At 54.9% G+C, this 16,668-nt stretch overlaps 1 protein-coding gene across 5 annotated transcripts in view; it reads left to right on the top strand.

Annotated features, from left to right (window-relative positions):
• VAV2 (vav guanine nucleotide exchange factor 2) overlaps nucleotides 1–16,668 on the top strand; it is a 176,184-nt gene that overhangs the window by 122,232 nt on the left and 37,284 nt on the right. For all 5 annotated transcript variants that reach the window (XM_082614300.1, XM_082614301.1, XM_082614299.1 and 2 more), the window contains exons 5-6: nucleotides 13,181–13,283; nucleotides 16,055–16,153. In XM_082614300.1, the coding sequence (XP_082470426.1) occupies nucleotides 13,181–13,283; nucleotides 16,055–16,153 (202 nt within the window). The remainder of the gene's footprint in view (nucleotides 1–13,180; nucleotides 13,284–16,054; nucleotides 16,154–16,668) is intronic.

Below are 16,668 nucleotides of genomic sequence, written 5' to 3'. Positions count from 1 at the left end.
CTCCCGCTACCCCTTGCTTCCTTCCAGGTGCTCCCAGGAACCTGGAGCTGCCCCCCTACCTTCTGATACCTGCCCGACTCCTGGGTGGGCCAGGGTTTAGGCATCTGCACTGGGGGAGCCCCCCCACACACAGGGCTGGGAGTCAGATTTGCACACAGAAAAACGACACTCATGAGACAGTTCACCACAGGAGTCCAGAGTGGGGCCGGGTGAATGCCAGCTCAGAAATCAGGGAAGGCTTCTCAGAAGAGGTGACCCCTGAGTCTTGGAGCCCAAGTGGGAAGCGGCTGAAGGGCAGGGGTGGCGTCCCAGTGGAAGGAGCAGCCTTGCCGGGGCCTGTCCCCGCAGAGGCGCGGCAGGTTTGAGACACCGCAAGGTGTTTGCAAGAAATCAGAATCGACGAAGCACCCTGGGACGCGCTGGGAGGACCACCCTCCTCATACGAAGGAAGGCACGGCCTGCATCAGAAGGCCTGCAGAGACCCCCCAACTGGGTGTGCTTCAGTGCTGGGGGGCGCCCGGCGTTGGGGGGGTGCCTCAAGGTTATCCTTGCCGGCTGGAGAGAGAGCATCACGCAGGCTGAGGAACAGCAGGGGCGCATCCGTCTCGGCCGCACGTGGCTCTCATGGTGGCTTTCTGTCTTTCTCTGGGCCCGTTCAATCCTTCTCGGGGCTCACCTCCCCCCGTCTCTGGAGTGAAAGCACCAGCCCAGATGCTACGTCGGGGGCCTCGAGCTTGACGGAGCCACGGATTCACGATTGAGGAGGCCGTTCCTTGACACCGGTTTCGCTTTCCTCGGAATTGAAGTGATTTTCAGGCATAAACAAATGTGATCGTGACACGGCAGGGAATACAATTAATCCGTAAATATATAGCTGCGTGCTTTATTACATCATAAGATGACTTCGCAGCTTTAAAGGCGCCGTGTTAGCATCGTTGGGGTAATTTTTTAAGATGCATAAAATGTAGGAGTTTCCCCGAGTCGAAGCTGCTTTCAAGGGGCTTTGGGCATCTTCTTGGAGCTGGTCTTCCTGGTCCCTGGGGAGTGAGGTAGGAGTGCACAGGTTGGGTGGGGGGCTGCTTGCTGGGAGGGCAGAGGCCAGGCCCCTCCTGCCGGCCCCCTACTGCAGAGGACGAGCAACTGTCGCTCTGCCTGACTGTGACCTTCAGCTGAGGGAGAGCCTATGCCCACCCCAACCGGTGACCCTGCCCGCCCGCCACTCCCAGCCGCAAAGAAGGTTCCCTTACGTTCACGCCACCTCACATGAAAGTTCAGTGTCGAGCAGGAGACCTGCACGTGTGGGGGACACCCAAGTGCGAGGCCTGGACAGGTCGCTGGGTTTGGGGGTGTCTCGTGTTTCTCCCAAAGGATTGCTTCTCCAAGGGGACAAGTTTGAAAGCAGACTACACAGAAACAGCCCCATTAAAAACAAACCACAAAGCCCTCTTCGTGTAGAACACAGACCCCACCATGGCCCAAAGGGGGTTGACACTAAAGCCCCCCAAAGTGGCGGTGTCGGTGGCCGCCCTCCTCAGGCTGGTAGAGGGCCTGGCTGGACAGGGACGGGCAGGGTCCCCTGAGCCCTGGGCGCTGCAGAGGTCTCCCCCCTGCTCTGCAGCCTGCTTCCCCAGACCGGGCACCCTGGCTCTGGGCTGCTGAGGTGGTGACAGCCAGGCACAGGCAGGCCTCGGCTCTCCCATGGTCCTTGCTGGACAGGTCCACCCAGTCTGCCGGCCCAGCTGCCTCCCCTCTGGCCGTTCAGGCCTTCATTTGTACAGTATGCACTTAGCGAGCGCCAGCTGTGTGCCTCCCTGTCGAGGGGTTCTCCATCCTCATGTGAAGTCTGGGAGGCCTGGCCTGGCTTTGGGACCGGCAGGGTGGAGGGAATGAATCCAGCGTCCACGGAGCACACGGGGGTCTGTCCCCACACTGAGCCCTGTGGCTGAGGGGCAGAGGGGATTTGAAGCAGGTCTGACTCAGAAGGCCACCTGCCTGGCTGCCCTCTCTGCCCCAGGGCTGTCTGGTAGGGCCCTGCAGTGACCTGGGCCCTGCAGTTCTCATTCTTACAGCTCTTCTAAGCCCCACAGGAGCTATCCAGGCAGTGTCCACTGGGATCAGACCTCGACAGGCCAGGACACCTGGAGGGCTTCCTGGAGGAGGTGTTGCTGGAAGGGGATGGAAGGTTCATAGGACTTGCCAAAATGTGACTTAGGAAAACCTGTCCCCGTCCCCACCAGGCCGGCCACTGCCTTATTTTGGGCTGGGGTCCTGGGAGAGTCTGGGTCTCAGCTGTGTCTGTTACTCAGGACCTGAGGGCGAGCCGTGCCGGCCCCAGAGTCACCGTGTGTGTGAAGCCCAGTGGCTCTCCTGCCCCTGTGGCCTAGACAAGGTGCCCGATGCTCCCCCGCCGTCCCAGAGCTGGCTGCAGGACTGTCGGTTGGCCAGAGGGCAGCCCATCCTCACCTTGTGCCGTAAACAGGCTCGTAGCTCCTCCTCTTCTGCTTACCGAGGCAGCTGGTGCAACTGACAGCCCCGGGCTCTACGCCCTGTGGCTCTGAGGCTCCCTGCCCTCCAGGGACATCTCGACCCCTTGGTACCTGGGCCTGTGCAGTTTTGCAAGGTCCTGGCTGCTATGGGGGCCCAGGGCTTCATTGACCTTGAAACCCTGACCTGCAGCACTTCAGAAAGGAAACTTGTTCATTCTCTGTGCTGGAGAGAGCACAGGGGCCCTTTGGAATGAACACAGAGCAGATGCCCGGTTGCCACTGTGCCCTGGCTAAATATTTAAATTATGCAGGCCCGCAGATACGACACAGACTTAACATGAATTTTTAATACCTAGTTAACCCCGGGTCCTTTCAGGACAAGGCTGTCACAGCGATTCTGGGGTCTGATTTAACACAGTCTCTGTAGGGTGGGGAGGCCAGTGTGGAAGGATGTACACATTCATTTTACTGTTTTCAAGAAGAAAGCAGGGACCAGCTGGGCTGTGGCCAAAAGTCTGTCTAATAAAGGCCTCTCCAAATCACTCTCCTGATACTAACTTCCAGGACCCCATGAGGATAAAGACTAGGCCCTTTTTACATTATTTCCCATGTGCTCAATGCAGATTTGACACACAGTGGCACTTAAAAAATATTCCTTTAAAAAATGAATAAGCATAACACTTTGGATTTAACTATAAAAAACTCTGTCATGTACATAATAGCTGCTGTATTGGTTGCCAGACCCTTATTCCTCTTACATAACCCAGCCCAGAGGTCACCTCCTCCAAGAAGCTGAATGGGGTGCCCCTTCCCCAGAAGATTAAAACGTCCACCAGGATTATCTTTGTCACTGTGTTGTCATTGTCTTCCTGCATTTGTCCCCCATGCCCCAGAGGAAAGCTCCCCAGGAGGGTCATCCTGCAGGGAACAAAGCACAGAAAAGGCAGGTAACTTGAGCTGGGCCCTGCACACCATGGCAAGGCCCTGGACATCTGCTATTCTTATATTAAGGATCCAAGCATGGTTCCAGGTACCGTTCAGTGGGTCCACCTGAGTGCCAGGCCCGGTGCTTGAGTTTTGCCCTGTTATCTCCGCCTTCTGGACCCTGCAAGGTGGGTGGCCCTGCCCCCATTTTGTAGTTGGGGAAATTAAGGCTCAGCGTGGGTAAGTGATTTGCCTGCGGGTCGCACAGCACACTCTCCATGACAAAGGAGGGATTGAAACCCCGAGCCAGCTGCTGCTTGGCTAGGACAGTCCCCTGGGCCTCGTCATTGTGATTGAGTCTGGCTCACTGTGGGAAGACTCTTCTACTGCTTAGAAAGAGTCCCTGGAAAAGAGTGAGTTATGGCAGGAAGCACACTGCCGGGCGAGCCGGGCCCCCTCTGGGAACCTGGTAGCCACATCTTTGTCCAGGTGTGCCCCTAAATGGCTATACAACCTTGGGGGACCACCTTGCCCTCTCTGGGCCCTGCTTTCCCCATCTGTAGGGAGCGCAGACCCTCTCTCGACTGTTGGGGGGAGGGTCCTCTGAGGGCACGTGAGGCCGACCTCCCTAGTGTTAGCAGCGCCTTATCTGTCTGTCTGTCTGTCTGTCCCCACGTGCAGCCCATCCAGCCGACAGCTGGCTTCTCCGGGCCCTCTGAAGCCCCCTCTCCCTGCCGCCCGCACTGCATGGTGTGGACGGAGGTTGGGAGGTGTCAGGTTTGGTTTCCTAGTAACAGTTTAACGGTGATTTGGGATCCTGCCTCCCAGCATCAGACAGCCTGGGGCCAGAATGCATATCGCATCCATCAGCGATATTTTATGTCCATCATAAACATACAGGCTCGCCAGAGGCAGAAAGTGGAGAGTTTGTTGGCTTTTCTTTGATTTTCCGTAGGCGGCGGGGGGCTCTTCTGAGCAGCTGACTTTCTGTACCAAAATTGGGACGGGCAGGCGAGGCTTCTGGGGCGGGGGGCGGGCCGTGGGGTCTCGGCGGGAGGGGAGCTTTCCTCCGTCTCTGGAGGGCAGCAGGACGCTCTCGGGCCCTCCTGGAGGATCTCAGGCCACTGTGAGGACCAGAATAATTTTCGGGATTTAGCATCTGTCGGCGCAGCTGCTGCCGGAAAGCAGCAGGAGTGAAAGGGTGAGGGGAGAGCAGGCCGGCAGGGAGGTCTCTGTCGCGGAACGTGGGCTTGGGGCTGGGGAAGCCGTGGCATCCACGTGGCGTCCAGCTGAAGGGAGAGCCAAGGTCTCGTGGTGGCATGGGCTTGGCCGGGAGACTCATCCGTGAGCAGGCATCCACGTCCCCACCGTGGTCCCAGACTCCCCCACTCACATCGTCCTCTGGTCTCTCCTGGACAACTGGACAAAGAAGGGCGATCTCTGAAACCTACCAAGGACACATCAGTGCTGACACCCGGCTCCCACCTGTCTAGTCTGATGCGTTTCAGAACATCCGAGGTATTTAATGCTGCCGGTGTCTGTTTATCGAGCATGGACCCCTGAGCTAAGTATCGTCTCATGGACCCTCCCCTCTCACCCACGGGGTGGTGGGCCACGGTCACTTATTGAACACCTACTGTATGCTGGGCCTCTGCTGGTCGTCTCCATTGAGGCTGGTCCTTCCAATGACCCTACTGGGGGGTTGGCCTTATTCTCAGTTTGCAGATGCGGAGACTGAGGCTTAGATTCTCCTGCCCAGAGTTGCAGAGCCAGACACTGGCAGGGCTGAGAATCCATCTCGGACTCGCCTGGCTGCTTCCCCCCACGGGGGTCACCTTCGGGAGAGTCAAGTTCCCACCACGAGAGCCCCCGGCCTGAGCTGAAGGAGAAGGGGGCCCACCAGCCCTGCGGTCCAGCATTGACCGAGCAGGTTCACGTACACAGGTGGCTCCAGCACGGCGGGGACAGGCAGTTTCTCCAAGAAACCCAGCCTCTGATAACTTGAAACCCCAAGACAGGGCTCTGTTGGTCCGAGTGATAATGGGAAAAGAACCAGGGTGCAGCCGAGACAACCTGCCACGACGGACTCCCGCTGGGGTGACTCAGAGGCTCTTGCGGGTTTTTTCAGGGCCTTGGAGTCCTTTTCAAGGACTGTGGGAGGTTGGGCTGGGGGTTGGGGTGAGTGCACCAGGCCCAGATGGGGGTACAGACTCCTTGCCTCTCTGCCGTGGGACAGTGTGCAGGGGTTGCTGGGGGCTGGCTCCGGTTCTGAGGGCCAGGGCAGAGCTGGGTGGTCATCGAGCTCGTGTTGCAGGGAGGAAACAGACCAGGATCCGTACCCCACGGGATCCACCTCCAGGTCACCGCCCTGCACTCCAGGGCACTTCAGACACTCGGGGGACCTCATCTTGCGCCCCTCCCCCACTCCCGAGCCCACACCTGTCATTTCCTTTTCCTCCATTCAACAGCCACGGCCGTCAGATGCACTGGGCACAGCTGGTCACAGCATTAACTCATTTGCTTTAGCAGATGCCTAAGACCTGGAATCTACCCCCTGCCCTGTTCAGGAGACTCACACTTGGAGGCGATGCCTTAGCTAAGAGTTTGGGAAGCAGTGGAAGTTCCATGTGATGTTCGCCAAAGGGACAGAGCTACTGGGAACCAGAGCTTGTCACCCCACACAGATGACACTCCTCCAGTTTAGAAGGGTCTGCATCTCAGCCATAACTGCTGCCCTGTCTGTCTCCCCACCTGGACTGTGAGGTCCACGGGACAGAGTCTGTTGGTGCCTCTGTCATCTCTGTGTCCCCCCAGATTCCACAAGTTACCTACTGGCACAGAATTGGTCTTAGGATAAGTATCGATTAAACCAATCAAATCTGATAGTCTTTTCATCTTAATTGCCGAGTGGAACAAATATGTGTAACTTTACTTTTATGACTTTGTTTTCATTTTTTTAAAAACCCCACTTCTTTGCTTTTTCTTTTATTTTCCCTTCTCCCATAATGTGGAACATGCACAAGATGAAATTTTAATGCTACTGTTTTATAATTTTGTGTAATATACATTAACCTGTATTTCTTAGTGTTCATTGACCTGAATTAAATAATTGTTGGGGAGTATTTTCACAATTAAAAAGAATCGTAAATCTAGAGAATAGGATTATGAGTGCCCTCATGGCTCTATAAGGAGGCCCTGCAGACAGCGGTAAAGTTAGGACATTACAGGCAGGAAGCTGACCATTCACTACTCAAGGTTTTTTGTTTTTTGTTTTTTTTTTAATTTAAGTATAGTTGATTGACAATGTTGTGTTAGTTTCAGGTGTATAGCAGAGTGATTCAGTTATACATACATCTGTATCTATTTTTCAGATTCTTTCCTCTTATAGGTTATTACAATATTGAGTATAGTTCCCTGTGCCGTACAGTAGGTCCTAGTTGGTTATCTATTTTATATATAGTCGTGTATATTTATTTTATATATAGTCGTGTGTATCTGTTAATCCCAAACTCCCAATTTATCCCTCCCTCCCCCACAAGTTTTCAACAGGCTCTGGATAACAGACATTTTGCAGAATGGAGAGAAGTGATTGGGTCTGCATTTTTGAGATTTTTCTGTCCCAAGTTCAGATGCCAGAGCACAGCTCTCTCTCTCTGGTGTTTCTGCCTGCCTATTTTTAACCTCAGTGCCCTGTGTCCATTAGAAGAGATGAATGTGGTGAAAATGGATCCTGCATGAATGACTGTTCCTTGTCTTTATTGATTTTGAGAAAGAAGAGCAGCTGAGATTATGGTGGTGGACATGTGTTGGGGGAACCACCAGGGATGTATTCCCAGTGTCTCCATCTTGTGGTCCTGTTCCATCTGTGAGTATGGGGGGAGGGGGAGGGGGACTGTATCATCTTTCTGTTGCCCGGAGGAACCCACTGTTTCTTCAAGAGCTGCTCACTGTGGATGGGATGGAGTGCTTGTAGTCTTTTGTACAAGCGCATCCCCAATCCACTGGCTTGAGGTGCCCGAGGAAAGAAATTGGGGGTGGTAGAACAGCCAGAAAGTTAGGCAGGGAATGCTGGAAGGGAGGGACCCACAGGCTCAAATCTGCTTATAGAATCCACCTAAATCCTGGGTTGACCATTAAACCTCATACACACAGCAGAGTCCCTAAGGTCTCCAGCAAAAAATGTCGCAGCTGGAAACTGGATTTAGCAGCCATTGCAGCTGCTGCCCACTGCAGGGAAGATAGAGTTTGAAGTTTAAGTACAACCAACCGAGTTAACTGTCAGAACAAGTATTACTTTTCAGAAGAAATAGTAGGAGCTGAATCTCTGTAATGAATCATTCATAACGTCCAGCGTCCAATGAAAAAAATCATCAAATTTACAAAGAAACAGGAACAAGTGAATCATACTCAAGAAAAAAACAGTGTCGAGGGGAACCAACCTTGAGATGACTTAGAAGTCACAATTAGCAGCTTTTATAATAAATATGGGTTTCGAGGAAAATATGCACCAAATCAATGAACAGATGAGGAGCCTCAGCAGAGAAATAGAAACTATTAAAAAGGACCAAATGGAAATTTTAGAACCAAAAAGCATGATAACAAATGAACAGTCACTGGATCAGTTTAATAGAAGACTGCAGATGGCAGAAGAAAGAGTCATTGACCTTGAAAATATTCAATAGTTCGATGGAAGTTATACACTCGTAATTACAGAGAGAAAAGGAGATTGAAAAATATGAACAGAGCCTCAGACGTGTGGGACAATATCAAGTGGTCTAACAGGTATAATTGGAATCTCAGAAGGAGAAGAAAGAGAGAATAAGGCAGGAAAAAAAAAAACAAACATTGAAAAAACAGTAGTCCCAAGCCTCCTAAATTCTAAAACCTCTGATAAAACTACAAAGTGTTGCTGAGAGAAATTAAAGACCTAAATAAATGAAAGTGTATACTATGTTTGTGGGTTGGAAGATGATATTGTTAAGATGTCAGTTTTCCCCCAGATTAAACTGTAGAGTCACTACAGTTCCTATTATAATTCCAACAGACTTTTTTTTTTTAATTGACAAGGTGATTGTAAAGTTGATATGGAAATACAATGGACTTTCGGATAGTCTAAACAGTCCTATAAAAGAACAAAGCTAGAGGATTTACACTGCCTGATTTCTATAAAACTTTCTATTTAGTTTTATACTTTCTATAAAACTAAATTAATCGAGACAGAGTGGTATTGGCATAAAGATAGCTGAATGTATTGATGGGCTAGAATAGAGCATTCTAGAACAGACCCACACATATATAGTCAGTTGGTTTTTGTCAAAGAGATCCAAGCAATCCAATGGAGAAAAGAAAGTTTTCAACAAATTGTTCTGAAACATCTGGATATCCACGTGGGGATGAGTAAATGAACTTCGATCCCTACCTCACACCATACACAAAAATCCATTTGAGATGGATTAGAGACCTAAACAAAAACACTGAAACCATACAGGTCTTAGAAGAAGATACAGGAGAAAGTCCTTTGCAACCTGGAGGAAAGCAGAGATTTCTTACACAAGGCACAAAGATTTTGTAGGTGCAACACAGGATAGAGTCAGGACACCATAGAAGAAAAAGTCAATAAATTAAGCTTCATTAAAATGAAAAATGAATGTTTATCAAAAGACACCATTAAGAAAACGAGTAGCCTTGCCAGAGACTGGGGGAAAAAAGTTCAAAAAACATATCTGACAAAAGACTTGTATCCATCATATATAAAGAACTCCTAGAATTCAGTAAGAATAAGGCAGCCAATTTTTAGAAATGGACAAAAGTCTTGAGCAAGCCTTTCTCATAGGAAGATACACAAATGTTCATAAGTACACAGAAAAAATGTGAACATCATTAATCTTTGCAGGAATGCAAAATAAAACCGCAATTCTATCTCACTACATACCCGCTCTAGTGGCTAAGATTAAAAAGGCTGGAACCCGCCAGAGCTGGAGAGAACTGCAGCTGTAACTCGTGTACACTGCTGGTGGTGGAGTAAACGCTGCAGCCACTTAGGAAAAATGCTTGGTAGTTATTGATGAAGATAAACACACACACCTCCCCTTTGATCCAATAAGTCCACTCCTCATGGAATTTCATTTCCAAAGGAAATGAGAGCACATGTCCACAAAAAAAAAAAAAAGGCAAGTGCTCATAGCAGCTTTTATTTACAATAACCAGAACTTGGAAACAACCCAAATGTTCATCAAAAGGAGAATGGATGTCAAATTGTGGGATTAGGACTCAGCAATAAAAAGGAATGAATTGCTGATGAAGGCAACAGCCTGGATCTCAGGGGCATGATGTTGAGGAGGGGAAGCCAGACACAGACGTGAATGTAACAGACGATGCAGCTGATGCGACGTTCTAGAACAGACGAAGGGAATCTCTGGTGAAGAACAGTCAGAGGCGGGTTACTAGGGGAGGGGGAGGGGTCGATCAGGGAGGAGAGGGACTTTCAGGGGAGATGAGGATGCTCTGTGATGTCACGGGGTGTGAATTACACAGGGGCGTCCCCTTGTCAAAATGGTAGAGCTAAGGGTACATCTCGATCTACATAAATCCTATCCCCCAAATGAGAAGCCTGTGTTAAGGCATTCCGCCCCACGCTCAAAACGCAGTAGGTGCTCTGTAGACACAATAGGTGCATGTAGACGTCGGTGCATGCCTAGATAATGCGGATGGTGCCAGCGAAGAGGGTGGCAGAGAAGGGACTCTGCCCCTCGGCACCTTCCGTAGGACCCCACAGTCCACACTGGTGTCCAAGTGTCTTTCAAGTCCCACCTATCTGGGAAGCTTCTGACCTCTCCAGCCTTCACTGTCCTCTCTGTCAAGCACAGCTCTTGCTTGGGGTCCTAATGAGGTGGGTGCCTGCATCACCCTAAGATCGACAGATCGCCGGTTCTATTTCTCTGAAGAGCCCTCAGTGCCCACGCCATCAGGTCCTCAGCCAATGAAAGCATTCTGACCGGTCCACCTGCCAGGAGCTAGCAGAGCAGGAACGTGGCTTCTGAAAGACCATGTGGCCAGTTCCCCGCCCGTGCACCCCGGCTTCCCCATCCACACGACAGAGAGCTTTGGGCTCAGTTGTATCTCGAGCCCTGATTCCAGTTGATGATGGTGGGGGCTGCATGGGGGTCTTTGCTGGAAAAGATTCTGAGCTGGATGGGATAGAGTCCTGGGGTCAGTTAGGATGTCCCCCTAAATGTGGGATGAGGAAGGGGGCTCCTGGGACGGCAGATTGCTGTCCCTGCACCTGATGGCCTCGAGGACCCTTTCCAGGCTCACGTTCAGTCACTTTATTCATTTCATCGGCTCGTAGAATATTTAACTGTCAAGGTCCCCCACCCACCCCACTTCCTTCCACCGGCCCATCAGAGCAAAGCTGATGACTGTCTTCAGACGGTACGAGCGGGCTGATCTGCCTTCGAGGTGTCTCGCTGAGCAGCCCGGGGGCTTCCCTTCTGTTCCACGCTGTCAGAATTCTCGACAGTGCCTTTGTCACCAGCCTCGCTTGGCTGCACGACAAAAATCCAGGGTGTCTGGCATCCTTCAGAAGGAACCCCTGCAGGTACTTGCCTGGACCCCCAGTAATCTGGTGGTCAGGGCTACGGGAACTGTTTCCTTTGGGGGCAGCCTCTGGAGAGGCGGGGGTGATCTGTGTCAACATGAGTGACCGTTCCCAAGGCCCATCTTAGGGGACAGAACCCCCTCTCTGCCTTCTCATTGGTTCTGACAGGAGCTGGGAGCCCTGTCACCATCTGGGTGCTGATTTGCACCCCAGTTCTCGGCACTGCCGACGTCCAGACACTCGTCTCGCAGTGGAGGGCGGGCGGGAGAGGGGAGAAAGGACGAGCTGGGGCCGAGACCACCCCACAGCTCCCTGTAGCCGCTGTGGAGCCTCAGTGTGTGGTTTTCTAATCTGTGAAAGGGCCTCAGTGCTCTCCATCTCCAAGGGTGTGTTAAGTTGAAAAGCGTACATGTTTTTCAAGTGCCCACACGTGCATTGGCATCCCTGTGGACGGGCTCGTCGGTGGGTGAGTGAGTGTTCACGTCACAGTTACAGGGGTCCGTTAGCTGGCCGAGCCCCGTGTGATCCGGCTTTGTCCTCAGGCCAACTTTTGCTTCCTCACACCTGGAGTGGTGGTGGTAAAGCAGCAAGTGACACACTCCCAAAGCAGCAGCTTCCTCTCCCTCCCTTGCTCATCAGCTACCTGTGGGGGTCTCATCAAGGTGGACACTGGCTCACCCCATCCCTGGAATCATCCCCCACAGAGGGAGGTCTGATGCATCTACCCACTGTCCCATTGCAGCTCAGCCCCACGGGGGAGGTGTCCAGGGCTCTGGGGAGACTGGCTGCCACGACCTTCCTTGAATACGACACATTCTCTCCAGTAGGTTTGTGGCGATCCGTCTCCCCCGCCCCAGCCTCTAGAATGACAGCTAATATTCAAAAGCTAGGTTTGGGACGGGGCCAGAAACCCACTCGTGAGAGCCGCTGGGTATCGTTTCTGCTCTCTCCTCCCTCCCCTCCCCCCTCCAGGACTCTGTGCGGTGGGGAGGGGAAGTGGTCCACCTCATGCTGACGCCTTTCAGAAGAGAACTTTGCCAGGCCTCCTTTGAGCCAGGCTATGAGATGTGTCCTCACACAGAGAGGCACTCGGGGCTGGCGTGGGCCTCCCGGGAGAGCTGGCCTCTGAGCACAGCCTGCCCCAAGGACGGACCCCACAGCAGGCTGAAGAGCTGGCTGCCCTGGGCCCAGGGTGACTCCTGTCCCCGATCCCCAGGCCAGAGTGACCCCTGGGGGCCGGGGCCTGTGGGAAGTGAGGGAGAAGTCGGGTTGGCTCACTTGCTGTCGGCTCTTTCAGTGAAATATTTGCTGAGCACCTACTTTGTATCAGGAGTGGGGATCAGAAGGGAGGAAGCAGTTGGGTTTTGTTTGGGGAAGAGACAGGCTTATCCACAGGCACTTATAAAATAATTGGAGATGCAGTGAGAGGGATGCCCTTGGTACAAGAGCTCCAGATGGAGAGTCCCGGATGACAGACTGGGCGGGGGATTCCAGAGGGCCTCTTGGAGGAGGTGTCCCTTGACTGGAGGCTTGCAGATCAGAGGGTATAACTTGCTGGGAAGATCATGAGCTGAAAACAAAGGTTTATCGAATCGTTCAGTTAAGCGGTAACTTCCTTGCTCCTTCGGGAAGGCGCATCACTAACTCCTCGTCTTGCTCTGTTCTGCTTCCTTGCTGACGGGTGGGGGAATGTCCACGTGCCTGTGAGCTCTGCACTTTGACCTTCACACTTCGACTGCTGGGACTGGGGAGACCTTGGGCTGAGCCAAGAGCACTCGGGGCTCCAGGTCCCAGGCGTGGGCCCGGGGAGAGGGCCTTTGGTCCCCAGAGCTGGGCATGCCTGTCCATCAGCTATGCAGAGATTCCCGTGAAGGCAGTATCTCGCCCCCGGGCCCCAGCGTGTGCCCCTGCTTTTACTAAAGGGCTGGGGTAGGTGGACTTTGTCATGGTGGGACCTTCCAGAAGAGCGGCAGGCAGAGCACAAGGCACTCCCAGGCTGCCTGGGTTAAACTACCAGAAACCACGGGAAGCAGGTGCCCTGTCCTTGGGCCAGGACACTGAGGCCGAGAGGGAGGGCCTCTCGGTGGCCCCAACGGCCTCTCCCCTCCGGGGGGCCCCCTCGTGGACGTGGCTTCAGCCTCCCACCCCTCTCCCCCGCTTCCCTCCCGTGCAGTGAGCATGACGTGGGGGAGGACATCTACGACTGCGTCCCGTGCGAGGATGAAGGGGACGACATTTATGAGGACATCATCAAGGTGGAGGTGCAGCAGCCCATGGTGAGCCCCCGCGGCCCTCCCTGCCCCGCCCCCCCTTTAAAGCCTCTGCGCAGACCCCACCGTCTGAGCCACCGGCGGGGTGGGGGAGCTGCACCCGGTCCTTCCTGGCCACCGTGGGGTTCATCCCCTGCGCCAGTCGGCCAGGTCCCTTCTTTCCTGTGAAGTGTTCTAGGGAGATCGGGATGGGACACCGCTGCCACCCCACCTCCCCGAACGTGTTGCCCTGGAAGTCTCCTCCGGAGGGCGTGCAGGACCCCGAGTCCTTCCTGCCCAGGGAGCCTTAGATAGTGACGCGGTGCTGGTCTCGGGCAGCCTGCCTCCCTCTGCCCTTAGCCAGTCGTGCGTCTCTCCTGCGCGAGGATGTTTATTTCCGACGGGCGTCGGCTGCAGCTCCGTGTGCTGCCCACAGCTGCTGTACTGGGGAGGGAGGGTTCTTGCCAGGCCGGGATGGGAGATGGGGACCTGGTGGCGTGGACCACAGCCCTTTCGCACCCCCGGACTCCTGGGGGCGGTCACGATGCCAGTTGCCCACTATAGAGGCCTTTGATGCCATTTGCCTTCACCAAAGAAATGGGGGAAATTTCTCTGAAAGCAGGTTTCGGTCTTTTCCCTCAGTGTGGGAGCCACCAGCTGGTGGTGGAGAAACAAAAGGGTAGGACACAGCTCCCCACGAGGCCTCTCAAAGAGGCCCTTCCCGCTCTCTGCCGGGAGACATGCCGAGATGCCGGGCAGTGGCTCACAGCCCCAGATGCTGCTTCTAAGAACGGGTTTCTCATTTTGCCCCTCAAGGGTCTGAAGGTGGGTTTCGGTCCCCACAGTTACCAGGAATCTCACTCTGGAGAGTCAGCTGTGGGTCTGTGAGCTCAGGTCCGCCCCCGCCCCAGGCAGCCTTACAGTAGGCAGCTCTGCCCCTGACCTTCCAGGGAAGTGGGCTCAGGGGGCCGGAGGGCTCTGCTTAGCTGCCCCGGCCTGAGAGGCTGGCTGGCCTCCCGCATCGCCAGCAGGCTGAGTGAGATGGGCGCCGCCTGACTCCCCAAGCCCTTTGGAAGCTGGGTGTCCTCGGGTCAGGCGAGGGCATATGGGGGTAGTGGCCTGTGTGTTTGTCCGGGGGGACCCCCTGCCCCCTGGCTGTACAAGCTCCCATGAGACCCCGTCTGCACCTGGTTTGCAGAAGCCCTCGAGTGGGTGCTCCCCAGAGGCCGCTGCTGTCCCTGGTGCTGAAGGCACATGACAGGACCCGGGGCGTCTGCAGGACCTGTGGGGCTGGGGGAGATGCCCGCCTGTGTCCTCGGGACAAACCAGCGTCCCACCTGCCCAGCGATGCGTAGTGTCCCAAGTCTCGGCGCTGGGCTCACGAGCTGTCCTGTCCATCCAGGCAGGGTGGGCCTCCTGCCACCCGCCAGGTCCTCTGAGATAAAACAGCTGGTTTTATTTCCTCCCCTGTCATGTCTGGAGCTATCTGAACGGTCTAAGTGGAAAGTACTGGGAATAGTGGTGTTTCTAAAGGAAGATACAGCCAGGAGATGGCAGGTGCCACTCTCAGAGCCCGGCCGTGGGGAAGCTGCCCTGTGCTCGGTCCCGGTGCTGTCCCCGCCGCCCAGCCAGGCTGACATGCGGGTGGGCAGAGGGTGTGCTGTGACCTCTGGGGCTGTTGGCTAATGTGGGTGAGCTCCCTGACTTCCCCGAGCTCTGCTTGAATAAGCATAAGCACTGCTAACTGGTTCTTTGCCCTATTCATTTCTCCATGCTTTCAGATTAGATACATGCAGGTAAGTGGTGGGTGGAGGGGAGGCCCGGGGTCAGTTCCACCAGCACCGTCTTCCTCTGCCTTCCGGGAGGAACTTGGGACCCTGTCCCCAGGGAGACGCTTTTGGGCACCACATTCTTACACGCAGTTGTAGGGGAATTGTGGGCCCTCAACACTGAATTCCCAGGCTGAGCGGGGCTTCGGGCTTTGGGAAGGAGCCTGGGGGGCCTGGGAGATGTGCCCGCCTGGCAGGTTACTTTGGAGAACTGTGGCCCCGGCAAACCCACGTGGGGCCCTGGGGCATTTCTTGGAGGAGGAGGAGGAGGAGGATGACGTCAGGGCAGGTAGGAGTCCAAATGGCACATCCCACGTCCCAGCGCTGTTTCCCCGGAGCCTTGCTTGCTCGGTCAGCCTGAAGGACTTAAGGAGAGCGTCTGGACCGTCCACAGAACCTCCGGCAGGCAGCCCACCTGCTGCCTCTTCCCCGGCCCCTGTGGCCACAGTCTCTTGGTCAGTCCCGCCCCAGAGGTGGGGCAGGCCCTGCCTCAGAGGCGTGTCCTCCGTGACCCCTGCCGACGGGCTGTTAGCTCAGAACCTGCTCAGAGGCAGTGGACATTTGGAAAGTCCAGCCCTGTGGGGAACTGGCTTCTTTCTCCGAGGCTGAAGCTGGGAGGGTGGACCAGTTGGTGGACACGGGTCCTCAGGGAGCTGGTCAGACCCTGTCTCTGTGCACATGGTCGGCGCTTTAAGCATGTGACGCCTGCCGTGTGTGCTGGAGGGGGTGACCAGTCCGGTGGAGACAGATTCAGCAGCCTCTGTCCCATCTCTGCGCTGTCGTCAGTTCTCAGGGTCACACCACGTCCCCTCCCCCGTGCCTCAGCCTGCCCGTCTGCAGAAAGGAGGGGAAGGGCCTTTTGTCTCCCACGCCGCCCCCTTCACGCTCAGTGACCCCGCGGTCGAGCCCGGGCGGGCGGCAGGTGGAGGGCACGGCGGGGTCCTGGCTGACCTCCTGTGCCCCCTCTAGAAAATGGGCATGACGGAGGACGACAAGAGAAACTGCTGCCTGCTGGAGATCCAGGAGACGGAAGCCAAGTACTACCGGACCCTGGAGGACATCGAGAAGGTGGGCATGGCCGCCGGGTCCACCCAGGACCCCTGCCTCCTGGGAGACGCTGTCACCAGGCAGGGACTCAGGGCAGTGGTGACAGAGGCGGGGCTCAGGGGCCCTCTCGGTTTTGCACCCTCCACCGAAAAGGAGGTCGCCCTCACCTCTCTTCTGCCCTCTGCCCTCTGACCCCACAGAAGCTGTGGGCTCCACTCAGGCCAGTTTCCTCGTCAGCTGCCACCCTTGGCCCTGGTCCCACCTCCCACCCTTTGGCCTCAGCTCGGACCCTGGACTGTTCCTGAGCTTGTTTCGGAGGCTCCTTCCAGCCTAAACTGGGCATCATCGTGGCTTCTGCTCCTGAATGCGCTGAGCTAGGCTCTTCATGTTTGCATCCTCGCCCAGAGCTAGACGCTTTCTGTATACACTCTCACCCAGGCCGGGCGCTGAGGGAGCTCTTGATGTATACCTGCTCCCTGGGGTGCTAACAGCAGTACCACCCACTGTGGGCATCCTGCACCTGGGACGCAGTTGGG

Source organism: Mesoplodon mirus (assembly GCF_964341445.2).
Source record: "Mesoplodon mirus genome assembly, chromosome: 1".
NCBI lineage: Eukaryota > Metazoa > Chordata > Mammalia > Artiodactyla > Ziphiidae > Mesoplodon > Mesoplodon mirus.
Note: the sequence above shows the minus strand (reverse complement) of the source record. Positions and strands in the feature narration are given on the sequence as shown.